The 16,477-nt window shown below is 50.3% G+C and overlaps 1 protein-coding gene and 1 non-coding gene across 4 annotated transcripts in view; one reads left to right on the plus strand and one right to left on the minus strand.

The window, feature by feature from the left end:
* Window positions 1-206: 206 nt before the first annotated feature.
* Window positions 207-16,477, minus strand: part of SLC13A3 (solute carrier family 13 member 3) — a 54,498-nt gene continuing 38,227 nt past the window's right edge. For all 3 annotated transcript variants that reach the window (XM_055543274.1, XM_055543275.1, XM_055543273.1), the window contains 4 exons: window positions 12,884-12,996; window positions 3,534-3,695; window positions 2,277-2,414; window positions 207-1,067 (listed from right to left, as the gene is read on the minus strand). In XM_055543274.1, the coding sequence (XP_055399249.1) occupies window positions 891-1,067; window positions 2,277-2,414; window positions 3,534-3,695; window positions 12,884-12,996 (590 nt within the window). In that variant the 3' untranslated portion in view covers window positions 207-890. The remainder of the gene's footprint in view (window positions 1,068-2,276; window positions 2,415-3,533; window positions 3,696-12,883; window positions 12,997-16,477) is intronic.
* TRNAR-CCU (transfer RNA arginine (anticodon CCU)) lies at window positions 6,133-6,205 on the plus strand. Its single transcript has one exon. It is a non-coding gene; the product is annotated as a tRNA-Arg (tRNA).

Below are 16,477 nucleotides of genomic sequence, written 5' to 3' on the forward strand. Positions count from 1 at the left end.
CTAATCACACATGCTTACCACCTGGGATGGGGGCAGGGAGGCAAAGAGCGGCTCTGGGAACAAGCAGAAGCCGGCAGCCAGGAAGGCCCATGTGGGAGGCGCCTGGCTGGAGGAGCCATGGGCCACCTGTTAGCGGGGCACGGCCCACACTTGGCCTGACCCTGGAACTGTGGCCACACTGATTCAGACTAATCAGGAAAATCTGAAAAAGCTTGGGTAGAAAGGTCTAGAACTCCCCTTGGGTGCTTGGGAGCCCAGAGAAACAGCAAAGAGGCTCTGCTCAGTCTCCATGTCCCCAGAATGTCATCTGTCTCTGCCCCCCTGTCTCCAGGGACTGAAAATAACCCTGGCTTCTAGGTATCAGCAGGGCCGATATTCATACAACTAGTACAGAAAGGGCCCCCACCAAGCAGAGCACACACCAGCTGGGAACAGCTGGAACAGCTGGACGGGGACACGACAGCCCCAGCCTCTGGAAGGAAGGTGACCCCTAAAGGCAGGATGCTGTCTCCAGATGAACCTTGTGTTGTCAGTGAGGGATGCTAGCGGTGTCTCCTGCCCCAGCTGTTCAAGACAAACGCCATTCCAGATTGGCTTACTGTTGCTGAAACTGGGCTTTCTTGCATCCTAACCACAGATCAACTCAGAGATAAAGGAGCTTGTTTCTCAGGCAGCAGAACTGGGAGGAAGTGGCTCCCTGAGCTGTGTGGGAAACGAGAAGGTATCCTAGATAACGAGACTGTGGACCCGAGTGGACCACTGGAAGTCAGCCTTGCTTGCTGTGTACTGGATCACAGAGAAGAACTGTTGATCAGCCTGTGGGGTCCCAGCAGCAGAGGATGGTGAAACCCCTGGGAGGGCCCAGCCCAAAGAGAGTTCCTGAGAGGGGCTCAGAGGGTCCTATATGTGCCGTTAGCCAAGCTTGATGGCAGTGCTGTGACGTTGGCTAAGTGGAGGTCGGCCCACTCTGGGAAGGTGCCCAGCTGGAAGATGGTCTGTGCCCAAGTATTCATGGCCAAGCTGAGCAGCAGGACACCCATCAGGTTCATCAGGAGTCCCGTCCGCACCTGCAAGGGAGCCCAGAGTGAGGCAGGGTTCTACTCGAGGCCCATTATACAGATGGGGAAACTGAGAGTCATAAAGTCTTTCACCCCAGATGGCACACCTGGGGAGAGATGGAGGGAGAGCACAAACCCAGGACGGTTGATACCCAAGACCCTTCCATCTTTACACACCTAGGCTGACCCTCAAGGAGCTGAAAAGTCCCCTTCCGTCCAGTGGTTTCTAGGAGCCAGGCCTCGTGCCATGCTGTTGTCACAGAGCTATGTCATTTACCCCGAAAGCAACCCTTTTAGGGTTGTTCTTATTATTCCCATTTTATAGAAGGGGAAAATGAGGCTCAGAGCAGTTGGCTCACCCAGCATCACACAACTTGAAAACAACCTGCTTTGATCGTTAAACATCCCCCCTGCTTTGCATTTCCTGTCTCCTTGGAGGCAGGCGTGTGTCTCCCCTACCCGGCACCACCCCCGCGCCTGGAACACGGAACGTGCTCAGCGAACTTGTACAGTGAAGGAACCGGCGAAGGAATGGATGTCTGTCTCCCCGGGTCCCTGCTGCCTCTCTGCTCTGTCTTCCTGCCGCTCACTCTTGTTTTCTCTCCCTTTGTCCTGCTGGGGTCTCCGTGCCTGGAGACCCTACATGAGCTAAGAACTAGTCGGGCAGATCCCTCTTCTCTGTAGAACCAGTTTAGGGTCTGCAGCCCCTGAACTGCTCGGTGCGATCATCCGAGGCGGCCAGTGGAGGGGGAAGGGCAGTAGGAAGCAGGCCGAGGAAGAGGCTCAGCTTGGAGGAGAGCCTTGCTAAAAGCTGGGATCCCCCACCACCGTCCTCGGCTTCTGTCTCCTCTCCAGGTGACCGGGCACTGACGTGCACCCATATGTCCCTGGTGTGGTCCGCTGCTCCATCTCCCCTAGAAACGCTGCCCGGCCCAGAGCACTTGGCCAAACAAGTCAGAAGACAAGGTGGGGGGCAGAGAGAGTGGAAGGCCCTCATCTCCAAGGCAAACTTTGGAAAGCAGTGGCCAAGTCAGCGCTTCCTGAAATCACCTAAGCAATCATCCCAGAGTGTTTGCTAGAAGTATCAATTCTGGTCCCACTCAGAATGACCTGTTCAGGAATTGGGGCGAGGGGAGAGCGGGAGTCCTGCCCCGGTTCCTTGCCCGCCCCTGGTCCGCCCACTCCTTGGGGCCTCTGCTGGAATACGCCTGCACTCACCATGTCTTTGACCAGCAAGTGTCCAGAGGCGAAGGCGATTGAGTTGGGGGGCGTCGAGACTGGGAGCATGAAGGCGTAGGAGCAGCCGACGGTGCCAGGGATCATCAAGTACAGGGGGTGCACCCGCAGACGGATGGCCTGGGCCCAGCAGTCAGGGGCGAGACCGAAACAGAGAAAGAGAGAAACCACACGCGAGGTGGAGACAGGAGGAAAGTGAGGGACACGGCGACAGATGGAGAGACGGGACAGAGCCAGAGATGTCCGGAGAGAGATGTGCGGAGTGACAGAGAACAAGAGAAACAAGCGAGAAGATGAATTTAAAGACGCATGGACAGAAATGCAGCCAGAAATACAGACACACAGGCCGAAGGAGAGACACACAGCCAAGAAGAGAACCATAGAGAGGGAGACAAGAGAGCAGGTTCCCAGGTTAGCAACGTTCCAAGGTCACGTGTGGGTTTATCAGGGAGGGCGGGCAGGGAAAATTATTCTAGAACACTCCCTCTCCAACTTGAGTGCATATCAAAGTCACCTGGAGGTCTGGTGGCCCCATCTCTCTCAGAGTTGCTGAGTCAGCATGTGTGGGGTTTGTTGCGGAGGGGGGCGGGTGGGGGGGTGGTAGCAGCAAGAATTTGCATTTCTGACAAGATCCCAGATGATGCTGATGCTGCTGGTCCACATTTTGAGAATTTTGAAAATGTGCTGGGACCACATATTGAGAATCACAGTTCTAAAACCTCATGCCCTCTGCCTGGTCCTTCTCAAATGGTCCAAACAAGTAGGTAGAGAGCAGGGATGCTGCTAAACATCCTACAATGCAGAGCTTCACATAACAGGATTCTCCGGCCCCAAATGTCCGTAGTGCTGAGAAAGTCTGCTTTAAAGGGAAGCTAGAGCTTTGCCTACCGCTAGAATTCCTGGTATTGTTATCTGTCTATTCAGATTTTCTACTTCTTCTTAGTCCATATTTGGTCATTTCTGTTTTCCTAGAAAACTCTTTATGTCACCACGGGTTGCTTTTCCCAAAGGAGGCCCTCTGGTGTGCTTTGAAAATATTTACTGTTTATGCATTTCTTAGAGAAAAAAAAAAAAAGACAGTATTAAAAAAATCATGGTTCTGACACTTTTATGCATTTTGGACAAGAATGATGACAATTCTGGCCCCCGTGGAGCTCCCGGGATCAAGGAAGAGACTGGTGAACCTGTATTGGGGAGGGATGTTGCTCTCCCATCCCAGGACCGTGTAAGAACCCTCACCAGCTCCGCCAGGACGGGCAGAAAGATGATGATGGTGGCCGTGTTGCTGGCGAACTCGGTGAAGAAGGCGACCACCACGGTGATGAGCAGTACGGCCAGCACCGGGGGCACGCTCTCCAGGGGGTGCAGCTGCCCGCCGATCCATGCCGACAGCCCCGACTCCTGCAGAGGGAGGAAGCAAGAGCACCTCTTTACACCAGCCCACCGCCGCCTGCCACACCGAGCCTGGGCCGAGTGGGAGGGGTTAGGATTGGCTACGGCGATGACGACTACACTCTTTCACATACAGGTTGACTGAGGTTCAGAGAGGGTAGGTGAGCTGCCCAAGGTCACATATTCATTCAGCCTCTGCTTCCCGAGCTGCTGTCTACTCCATACTCCACAGGCCCAGGGCCCAAACCCCTGGATCCTTCAAATAATCCATATGGTTCTCCCAATAGTTCATTTAGTTTGGGTAGCCCTAATTTAAGTGGGAGAGGGGCAGTGGAACCTCCATGTTAAATCTTCTCATTCCTCCAATGATAGCGATCACTTCCAAAAATATTAACGTACTTATACAAAATATTCATTATTAATTTTTATAATTATGTATCAGTACATATTAAATATATAATATATATATCATATATAATAGAAAACATGCATCAGCTAGAGTTCAAATACAACACAATGAATGTGTGAGCGCTCAGTTGCTAAGTCATGTCTGACTCTTTGCAACCCCAGACTGTAGCCCACCAGGCTCCTCTGTCCATGGGATTCTCCAGGCAAGAAAACCGGAGTGGATTGCCATTTCCTTCTCCAGGGGATCTCCCCAACTCAGGGATTGAACCCATGTCTCCTGCATTGCACCACATTCTTTACCACCAAGCCACCAGGGAAGCCCAGCACAATGAATAGGATTACCACCAATAAAGATATTTATGATGATTATTACAATGATGTACACAAACACTGCCATTATTATTTGTATCATTTATTAGCATAAGAATCACCAACCTTTCGGCAAAGTAAACATTCCTTCGCGTGTTACAGAGAAGGAATCCTAACTTGGCGAAGTTTTTGTGACTTGCTCAGTGTCCCCCAAATACTGGCTAAGATGTGTTTTGCACTCAGGGCCACGGAGTCAGTATACTAACATTCTCCTGCAAAGCGCCCTGTCACCACGTACTCTCCAGTGGACACACCAGACTGTCACTGCACCTCTTAATGAAGGGCAGTGCCCAGAGCTGACCGCAGCTCTCCAGGGCAGTGAAGACAAGGTCGATGTCCTCTCTCTGACTCCAGACTCCACCTGCCATCAGTGCTGCAGAATTATCTCCAAGCTCTCTGCTGACTTCCCCAGGAATTACTCTACTTGCGGGTATTTCATAATGACACTCTCCCGCTTCTGCCCTCCAGGCTTCAAATGTATCCTTAATAACCCAGAATCCAATGCACCTTCGTTAAGGCCCCAAAGCGGGAAAACGGATGTAAAATTGTGCTCGATGCTGCCCCCTGGTGGTACCACGCGGCAATATAGCAATAAGGCTACAGGGGCGCCACCTGTAGGCCGTTTTGTTGACAAAGATAAAGCAGTTGTAGGCTTAGGAGCGGATCAAGGCCGGGGTTGGGTTAGACCCCGAACACTTAGCCAAGTGTACGTCTACCACAGCCCTTTTATCAGTGCAAAATCTTTTGGTACTAACACACTTTGGTTTATCAGAGAACAGGTATGCATTTCTTTTCTGTTGAATAGAAAATTTGCTGTTTATCCAAAACTAAGGTTTCATCGTGGATTCTAGAATATAGTATACTGTTTTGACACAAATAAAATAAATTATTTTATTTGTCCCTACAGCATGACTTAAAAGTTACCTTCAAGGAATGAATAATAAATGCTTAAAGATAATTCCCTAGAAGAGACCTTGTAAAAAGTAAGGTTCTTCTTTCACATCCGCACTGTTTGATAACCTAGAAATTATAGTGTATGGCAGAGTCCAGACCCCGGCCCCTTCTCTGGCGCAGGGAACCCTGCAGGGAAAAATGGGGCCACTAGTTTTTCTCAGAGGCCACGGCTCTGGCAAAGAGACCGACGGCAGTGTGTGTAATTAAATGGAGAAGGGCTGGAGAGAGGGAATATTAATGACTTGGATGAATGAGGAGCCAAGAGCTTCCCTGTAGCTGGGCCTCTGGGTGCCAGGCTTCCAGCCAACCTCCCCAAGGCCACTCAGGGCCTTGGCTCAGTTTCCGTAGCCGAAGGGAGGTCTGGCCGCTTCAAGAGAGAGGAGACTGCCCCCCCCCCCCCCGGCCAGGTGCTCTCGGGGGGACTCAAGGGGCTTCACCTGCTCTTTCCTGTTCCCTTAGGAATCAGAAGCTCTGTTTCCATGGAAACACACAGCCACAAGGTTTTCCCAGGGACTCCAGGACCAGCAACTTGCAAGGGCAGAGGCAGCATGCCCAGGAGGTGAGGAGAAAGGGCTCTGGAATCAGATTAGGCTTGTTCCCCCACCTTCATCCATTCTGCTGTGTCTTCCTTGGCAAGTAACTAAACCTTTCTGTGCCTCAGGTCCTTATCTGTAAACTGAGATGCGATAGCGCTTGTCCTCGGGGTTACAGACCCGCCCGGCTAGTTCAGCTGGTAGAGCGTGGGACTCCTGATCCCAGCATTGTGGGTTCGAGCCCCACACCGGGCAGCTGTTCTTCAACATTTGGGCTTCCCTTGTGGCTCAGTTGGTAAAGAATCCACCTGCAATAAATCCACCTCCCTCTCTCTGCGGGAGACCTGGGTTTGATTCCTGGGTTGGGAAAGATCCCCTGGAGAAGGGAAAGGCTACCCACTCCGGTATTCTGGCCTGGAGAATTCCATGAACTGTACAGTCCATGGGGTCACAAAGAGTCGGACACCACTGAACAACTTTCACTTTAGGGGGTTATGGTTGGGAGAAAAGGAACTAATCTCTAAAGCTCTTATAAAAATGCTTGGGTACCAGGTAAATGCCCCAAACCTGCCATTGCCTATTAGTGGCATCAAGTCACGAGATCCCAGCAGTGGTGGGACACTCAAGAAACTGCCTTGAGTAGTGGTCGTCAAACTGTTCCTTACAGCCCCCAGGGGTGCCAAGAGGTGCCTGAGGCCACTGACGCAGCATGAGAGGGGAAGACAGGGCTGGCAGGATGGTGACCCCTCTTTCTCCTCCTTTCTCACTTTTATGAGGTCCTTTCTTCCTGATTTCGCTGATATACAGAAAATGTTTCAGGTTGAAATCTCCATAGAAAACCCTTGAAAAATCTCTTTAAAGGCCTCATAAAGACAGTAGGCTCAGCCGTGTGTGCACAACGCGACGTAAGAATTCTTAGGTAGGGACTTCCCCGCTGGTCCTGCAGTTAAGACGCAACTAAAGACCCTGCATGCCACAACCAAAATCCAGTGCAGCCAAATTAAATAAATAAGTAAAGTAATAAAATAAATATTTTACAAAAGACTGATACTAAAAAAATAGAATTCTTAAGTGGAGAGAGCCAGTGAACTTGATTAGAGGAAAAGAAGAAAAGACTTCATGCACATGCGTGAGCATTCAAACCACTGTACTGCTTACAAGTTGTGCGGCACTGGGCAAGGTAATGGACATCTCTGCTCCTTGCTTTCTTCAAAGTACAGGTAAAAACAATTCCTATATATAATAAGTACCAAACAGGGCTTACTATTACTTATTTAATTTAACAAACACTTAACACATTGCTTATTCTATGCTGAGAACTCGCCTCAGTACTTTGCTAACATTAACTTATTAATCCTCAGGACAGTTCCACAAAGGAGTGGTGATGTGGGTGCATGTGCCCCCAGCCGTTCCAATTGTTTGTGACCCCATGGACTGTAGCCCACCAGCCTCTTCTGTCCATGGGATTCTCCAGGCAAGAATACTGGAGTGGGTTGCCATGCCCTTCTCCAGGAACAAACCTGTGTTTTCTGCATCTCCTACATTGGTAGGCAGATTCTTTACCACTGTGCCACGTGGCAGGGATGAAGTAGTACAGTTATCCATATTTTATGGTTGATGAAACCGAGGCACAAAGAGGTTGTAATATGCTCAAATAAGTGAAATGAGTTTGGAATTTTGCGCTCAGAATCTGGCTCTTACTTCATAATGCTACCTCTCCAATAAAATGATAAGAACAGTAAGAACAGCAATAATAACAACTCTCCAGCAGAAAATGAGGGATTCACGAGAATACACATGCTTCTACTTGCCTATAGGGTCTAACTCAGCAGTGGCCACAGGACTGGAAAAGGTCAGTTTTCATTCCAATCCCAAAGAAAGGCAATGCCAGAGAATGCTCAAACTACCACACAATTGCATTCATCTCACACGCTAGTAAAGCGATGGTTAAAATTCTCCAAGCCAGGCTTCAGCAATACATGAACCGTGAACTTCCAGATGTTCAAGCTGGTTTTAGAAAAGGCAGAGGAGGAACCAGAGATCAAATTGCCAACATCCACTGGATCATGGAAAAAGCAAGAGAATTCCAGAAAAACATCTATTTCTGCTTTACTGACTATACCAAAGCCTTTGACTGTGTGGATCACAATAAACTGTGGAAAATTCTGAAAGAGATGGGGATACCAGACCACCTGACCTGCCTCTTGAGAAACCTCTACGCAGGTCAGGAAGCAACAGTTAGAACTGGACATGGAACAACAGACTGGTTCCAAATAGGAAAAGGAGTACATCAAGGCTGTATATTGTCACCCTGCTTATTTAATTTATATGCAGAGTACATCATGAGAAACGCTGGGCTGGAGGAAGCACAAGCTGGAATCAAGATTGCCGGGAGAAATATCAATAACCTCAGATATGCAAATGACACCACCCTTATGGTAGAAAGTGAAGAAGAACTAAAGAGCCTCTTGATGAAAGTGAAAGAGGAGAGTGAAAAAGTTGGCTTAAAGCTCAACATTCAGAAAACGAAAATCATGGCATCCAGTCCCATCACTTCATGGCAAATAGATGGGGAAACAGTGGCTGACTTTATTTTTCTGGGCTCCAAAATCACTGCAGATGGTGATTGCAGCCATGAAATTAGAAGATGCTTACTCCTTGGAAGGAAAGTTATGACCAACCTAGACAGCATATTAAAAAGCAGAGACATTACTTTGTCAACAAAGGTCCATCTAGTCAAGGCTATGGTTTTTCCAGGGGTCATGTATGGATGTGAGAGTTGGACTGTGAAGAAAGCTGAGCACCGAAGAATTGATGCTTTTGAACTGTGGTGTTGGAGAAGACTCTTGAGAGTCCCTTGGACTTCAGGGAGATCCAACCAGTCCATCCTAAAGGAGATTATTCCTGCGTGTTCATTGGAAGAACTGATGTTGAAGCTGAAACTCCAATACTTTGGCCACCTAATGAGAAGAGCTGACTCATTTGAAAAGACCCTGATGCTGGGAAAGATTGAGGGCAGGAGGAGAAGGGGACGACAGAGTGAGATGGTTGGATGGCATCACCGACACAATGGACATGGATTTGGGTGGACTCCGGGAGTTGGTGATGGACAGGGAGGCCTGGCGTGTTGCGGTTCATGGGGTCTCAAAGAGTTGGACACGACTGAGCGACTGAACTGAACTGATAGGGTCTGTTCCACCCTGATTTAATATCAACTTGTATCACCTGAATATATTTGTAGATTGTTGTGGATAGAGATTAAATGAGATATGCATGAAGGTGCCAGAATTAGACCAGTTTTTAATTCATGAGACAGTAAAACTATAACAACAGTAAACATGGCGAGCCCTCTGCATTAGCCGCCATCCATCATGTCATCAGTCCTCAGAACATCCCATTTTACAGGTCCTGTCCAACAAATACTTACTGAGAGAGCATGTTAAGTACCAGGACTTTTCTAGATGCCTAGAAGAGCGATGAAGAAGACAGATATGGTCCTTGCCCTCATGGAGTGTACATTCTAGTAAGAGAGACACCAATAAACAAATGATCAGGGTGTCCCATGGGGGGTGGGCCTCATGGAGCATACATTGTAGTAAGAGAGACACCAATAAACAAATGATCAGGATGTCCCGCGAGGGGTGGGCCTCATGGAGCGTACATTCTAGTAAGAGAGACACCAATAAACAAATGAACAGGATGTCCCGTGGGGGGTGGGCGCGGGTGGTTGTTTGCTGTTTAGTTGCTAAGTTGTGTCTGACTCTTTTGTGACCCCTGTGAACTGTAGTTTGCCAGGCTCCACTGTCAGTGGGATTTCCCAGGCGAGAATCCTGGAGTAGGTTGCCACTTCTTTCTCCGGGGTGGGGGGTGGTCTTCCCAACCCAGGGATTCAACCTGCACCTCCTACATTGGCAGCCAGATCATTTACCACTGAGCCACCAGGGAAGCCCACAACCTGAGGGGTAGATATGGCTACAGGAAGTAATCAGGGTGATCAGAGAGAGAGATGGGGTCTGTGTGTGGGGGGGAGGCTACCTTAGATATGGTGCCAGAGAGGGTTTCTCTGAGGATGTGACCTTGAAGCCGAGACCTGAGGGTAAAGACTCAGAGATCTCAGGGAGGAGCATTCGGCAGAGAGGAAGCAGGTGCAAAGGTCCTGGGGGTGCAAATGAGTTTAGTGTGGCCGAGGAGCAGGCCAGTGGGGCTGGAGAGGAGCCCTGAGGGGACAGAGATAAGAGCTGATGTCGGGGTGATGGGTGGGGGCTGTTCTCTGGAGGTCCAGGCAAACCTTCAGACTAGAGTCTAACTACGTGGGGGAGGCATGGACAGCTTTGCAGCAGGAGGAGACTGCGGAGAGCATCAGGCAGGTTTAAGCAAGTTACTCAAGCTCAGCGCAAGCACTGGGGTCTGCTTCCAGCCCCTCAGAACCAGCAGGTGGGCATCTACACATCCAGGCTCCCTGTGGGCCCAGTCTGAGGGCCTCCAAGCCCCGGGAGGCCTGGCAGTGGCCTGGTGAGGGTATTGGGCTGGGGCTGGGAAATAGGACGTGCCATGAGCACTCTGGTCCCTCCTGGGACAGGCCGCCTGGGGAGGGGATGGTGTGAGCAGGGGTTGGGGGAGGGGGCCACTGTCACACAAAGTCTTTATTGCACAGAAACCCCGGCCGGCTGCCCAAGGCTGGGCCGGGAGCCAGACTGGCCTCCTCAGTATGCTCAGCGGTCCTGCAGCCCAGCCCCCACTGCGAGCTGGGCTTTGTCCACCACTCTGACCGCATAGAAGCCTCTGGGGTGCGGGTCAGGCTCAGGGTGAGGCAAGGGCCATGTCCTCTCATTAAATGGCACCATTTCCACCGAGTTGCTCAGGGCAAGAACCTCCAGTTTTCCAATCCACTTAGTAATTGTAACAACTCTATGCGATGGGCACCATTACTGTGCCATTTTACAGATTAGGAAATGGAGGCACACAGCTCAGAGGTGGAGGACTGACTCCAACCCAGATGGTCTGGGTCCACCGCCCATGCTTTCCACCTTTGCCCTGCACAGCCTCCTAATTTACCTGGCTAACATGCCACTTCCTACTGGAAGCCTTCCCCGATATGTCCCAAGCAAGAGGCAGTAGTGAGAGGAGTCCGACGAGTTCAAATCCCAGCTCTGCCTGCTGTGTTCCCTCATGCTCTGGAGCGTGTGTGCCACATTTAGAGAATTGGTGTGCTGCCATGGAAGATCCTGTGTGACACAGCTTAGACCGGTGGCTCAGATGGTAAAGCGTCTGCCTGCAATGCGGGAGACCTAAATTCGATCCCTGGGTTGGGAATATCCCCTGGAGAAGGAAATAGCAACCCACTCAAGTACCCTCGCCTGGAAAATCCAATGGACAGAGGAGCCTGGTAGGCTACAGTCCATGTGCTCGCAAAGAGTCGGACACGACTCAATGGCTTAAAAAAGACCCAACACAGCCAAATAAAAATAAATAAATAATATTTTTAAAATCCTGAATTTTAAAAAGTAAGCAATCTGAGAAGTAATTTCAGCTTTCTTTTACCTTAATTTCCAATTGACTCTTAACCGTCTGTGGTTTTGAAATCTGGGGGTAGGGTGGAGCCCAGCTTCATGAGCTGTGGGTTCAAATACCACTCTGCCGGCTTTTGGCTGCACAAACATCGCCAACTTATTAAGCCTTGAGTTGCCTCTATTTCATCTTTGAAAGGAGGATGACCACACATCTACTTCAGCGGTGCCTTTGAAGATTAGCGGAGTCAATATTTGCATAGCGCTTCCCATGATGCCTGGCACTTGGGAAGTTCTCAAGAGTGAGTGTTAGGAGGTTGGACTCTGAAATCAGATGGACTGGAGTTCAAACCTCAACGCCTAAGCAGAGGGCAACTGCATGACATTAAGAGAGCTGCTTAATTTTTCCAGGCCTCAGTTTTCCTACCTGTAAAATGGGGATAAAAATATTCCCTAGCCCTGAGGGTCAGTGTGGAGATTTCATGAGCTAATAGGTTACTACATGTGGGACACTGAGGCTGCACTTCCACTGAGCAGGTCTGGCTGTGCTGAGAACGTGTGCCTCCCAAAATTCTTCTCTGTCAGTGCCTCGCTCACCTCAGTCTAGTCCTGGCTCTGCCTCTGTGCTCACAGAGCCCTTTCAGTTCAGTTCAGTCGCTCAGTCGTGTCCAACTCTTTGCGGCCCCATGAACTGCAGCACACCAGGCCTCCCTGTCCATCACCAGCTCCCAGAATTTACCTAATCTCATGTCTATCGAGTCGGTGATGCCATCCAGCCATCACATCCTCTGTTGTCCCCTTCTCCTCCTGCCCCCAATCCCTCCCAGCATCAGGGTCTTTTCCAGTGAGTCAACTCTTCGCATGAGGGAGTCAAAGTATTGGAGTTTCACACAGCCCTTTAGAACCGCATTAATAGTAACACCAGGTAGTTAATATTCATAATATCTGGGCTCTAGAGCCAAACTACCTGGCCTCTAATCCTGAGGACATAGCTGTGTGGCCTTAGGCAAGTTACTTTACCTCTCTGTGCCTCAGTTTCCTAATCTACAGAATGGGGATGATGGTGGCATCTACCTCATAGGCTTGCTGGGAGGTTTAAACACACTAATATGCGTACAGCACGTTGAACAGTGCCTGTGGCAGGGTCAGCCTGCTAGGGTGAGTCCTCTGTTCGCACAGGCCCCTCAGGTCATGATATTAGTATTAGCAGTTCTGGCACAATGCTCACCGCCAGCTCCTCGAGGTCCCACACTGTACCATTTTCCTCTCTCTCTGGGCAGCACCAGGCACGGCACGGAGCTGTGATGACCCCCACATGGGAGATGGGGCGTCTGTGTGGCTGGTGGGGCTCACTCAGCCCCACGCTTGCAGCTGCCCCAGGATGGGCGCTCACCTCCCCGAGCTGCCTGCTGCCTGCCCCTCTTACCTCGCAGCCTTTGGCCATGGCAAAGCCCCCTCCCAGGAGAAGGATGATGTTCCAGGGCACCGTGTCCTGAGCCCTCTTCCACGTCAGCAAGGGCACTGTCTCTGTGTTGGGAGCTGGGCGGAGAGAAGACACTCAGCTTGGGAGGGGATACCCAGCTCCTCCCACTACCCCCTACCCCAGGCAGGGAAGGGACCCAACACATTCTCAGGACCCTCAACCGGAGGAGGGAACATCAGCCCCTGGAGCTCCATCTCCGTGGGGACACGCAGGGGTCTCCGGGAAGCCACAATCTGGCTTCAGCATCCCATTTAGGAGTTTCAGGGAAAAAAGACACAAGCATCATGACAGAGCATTTGCTGTACTCAGAATCTTCTGAAATTGCACAATTCACATGCAGAGCATCCTTTCAGTTCCTAAAATCCCTTCTGGGTAAGTGTTACTTTCACCCTTGTTTACACGAGAAAAGTTCCTCTTTTGTAACTGAACGTGTACAGAAAAAAAGAGGAAGAAAATTCAGGGCAGTAGAAACCAAGGGAATGTCTGGTCCGTGGAATCATGAGGCAAATTGTATTTCTTCAAAAGCAGGGATGTCTGCAGTGGATAGAACAAGGGGCTGGCGAACGTCTGCTGTAAAGGGCTGGAGAGGCACTAATTCAGGCTCTGCAGGTCTCTGTTGTGGTCAGGCTGCCATGGAAGCATGGAAGCAGCCACAGAGACAGCAGACACACGTGGACGGGGCAGCGTTTCCACGAAATTCTGTTTTCAAAACAGGGGGCAGCCGGATTTGGCCCACGGGTGCTAGTTTGTCATCCCTGCACTGAGAGCATCCTCCTGGACCTTGGTTCGCTGTGGGTCCCTGGAACATGACCTTGCCTCTCAGAGCCCCCATGTCCTCAGCTGACCCCTGACACAATAATGGAAGCTGGTAGGTCCTTGTGGGCACTGAAGGGGCAGTGATGGAGCTGTGGGCGGAGGGACATTTCGGTTCAGTTCACAGCTGCCTGGCACCTGGAAGTCACTCCATAAACACTTGTCAGATGATATATACAACACATGGAGCCCAGCGCCTGGCACCGAGTAAGCTCCCTGGAACCGGGCCTTCTCACTGCAGGCTGCCAGCAGCCTCCCTGGAGGAGGATGGGTCTGACCCATTCAAGGTTCCCCCGCTGCCAGGACAGTCCCTGGTTAAACACTCTTTGATATTTTTGTTTCCCCTTTTTGGTGTTTTTCAAAATTTTATAGCATGGTTATCTAAAACAAAAGTTTATAACTGGATAATAAAGACAATCCAATGCTACTTAATAAAGCCCCTCTACTAAACAGTCCATGGGGTCATAAAGAGTTGGACATGACTGAAGCGACTTAGCACACACGAGATGCACACAGCCCATGGGTGTATACATGTGGTTCTGATGTCACACACCGCCAGCGGATTCGTGGGCCAAACCCAAGTATGAGGAAGACATCAGGTGGCCCAACCCTTGGCCTTTAAGTGATAAAACAGTATTTCACTAAAGAGGCACCCAAGGTCTGAAAAAGTGACCCACCAGAGAAGTCAATTAATGTTAGCTGTTAATGCCTTTATTATCTTTCCACTCTTGGCACTATTTCTTATAAACACAGCCTCTGACTAAATTTCTCACTTCTGGCTCTACATTATATTCTGCCATCTAGAGCAGGAGCTGAAGGCATAGACTTTGAGGTTGAACTAGAATTCAGTCCTGGCTCTGCCATTCAGCTGTGTGACTTGAGCCAAGTGCCCCTACCTCTCTGAGCTTCAAAGTTCTCATCTGCCCAAGGAAGCAATAGCACCTCCCTGGAGACCAATTCTGACGATGACCTGGGCGGTGTGTGCAATGGGCTCAGCACGGGGTGTGGCCCGGAGCGAGTCCTTGGTCATTTCATTAGCGAGTGTATACTGGGGACCTACCCTAGGCCCTGAGGATATGGAAGTGGCCAAAACAGGAAAGGAAAAAAAACAAAACCCTCCTGGTGGAAAGCTTACATCCCAGTAAGTAAGGCAGGTGATAAATCAGTAAATGTGTCATGTTGGGAAATTTTATGTGCTATGGAAAAAAAAAAAAAAAAGAAAATAAAGGAAAGAGACTGAGAGTGCAAGGGAGGAGCGCTTTTCTAGATGGTGTAGTCAGAGAAGGCTTCTCTGGAGAGGTGACCTCAGGACAGTCTGAAGAGAGTGATGGGGTGAGCCATTCGGATGTCTGGGAGAAGAGCCTGCTGGGCAGAGAGGAAGTGGAAGTGATCTTCATCACCCACATCACGGGCATCCTCTTTCTCCACTTCAACAACGTCATCCACAGCAGCCTCCTCCTCGCCTTCCTCCCCCTCTTCATCATCACCCACGTCGCCATCACCAACCTCAAGCACAGTGCACAGCACCCAGGAGGCGGAGCCTCAGTGCTTGGGCAGCGATCATAAAGGGAGCTGCAAGTACCGCTCAGACCCGCAGAGGAATGGGAGACAGTGGGTAAGATGAAGAAAATCAAGTTTGGCTTGGATGTCTGGGGTCTACCTCCTGTCTCTTTTTAACTGGCAGTGTGACCTTGATCAAGTCACTTTCTCTCCATGAGCACTGATGGACCACTCTCTAAGCCTGCGTGGAAGGCATGGGTGTTGAGTACTGGAGTCAACGCTTTAGGAGAGTAGCAGAAAGTGTGTGGAACTCGATGCTTTGAGGGACAGAAACCGGGGGCAGGAAGTAGGAGGAGCAGTGGGAGTAGGTACTGTGCGGGAATGGGTGTTCTGAGGGGGACCACTCTACCGGGGAACAGAAACTAGAATTTGGCAGGAACGCTAATGAAGTAGAAGATACACAGATGCCAAGCTCAGAAACAGGAGAAACTCTGGAAAAAAAAAGTTTAAAAAAGTGAAAGTGTTAGACAATCAGTCGTGTCCAACTCTTTGGGACCCCATAGGCTGTAGCCTACCAGGCTCCTCTGTCCATGGAATTCTCCAGGCAAGAATACTGGAGTGGGTTGCCATCCCCCTTTCCAGGGGATCTTCCCAACCCAGGGATCGAACCTGGGTCTCCTGAACTGTAAGCGGATTCTTTACCATCTGAGCTACCAAGAAACTCTGAACAGATCAACAAATGATAAAGGGAGTGGATGGTGAGGAAAGCCATTTGGAAGCAAGATAGAGAAGCAGGGAAGAAGAGAACAACTGAATCCTGTTGAGTGGCAGAGCCTCAAAGCCCACAGTCTAAGCCACCTGACCCCAGGCTTGGGGTCCACCTCTGCCAGAATATACTCCACACGTGCAAACCTTCACTCCTCCTGGAAACGGGAGCTGCCGCTGGAACACGCTTTTCTTCCTCCAGCAATAGAAGACAGTTAGATCACAACCCCTATGTCCTGACCTCTGGCCCAGAGCTCATCCCACAGCCTCAGAGGGTGACGGGCCAGCCGTGGCCTCTGACACCGGGAGCAGATGTTGGCACCTTCTTCTGCAGACACCAGCTGAAATCCCAGTGGGGTCATAATCTGCAGATCTGAAGGCCAGCCTACAGACACTTTGGTTTGGGTGCTCAGTGATTTCCTGAGGCTGAAATTGAACGCCTGGGTCTAGGTTTGCCGC

This window comes from Bubalus kerabau, chromosome 13 (genome assembly GCF_029407905.1).
Source record: "Bubalus kerabau isolate K-KA32 ecotype Philippines breed swamp buffalo chromosome 13, PCC_UOA_SB_1v2, whole genome shotgun sequence".
In the NCBI taxonomy this organism is placed as follows: domain Eukaryota; kingdom Metazoa; phylum Chordata; class Mammalia; order Artiodactyla; family Bovidae; genus Bubalus; species Bubalus kerabau.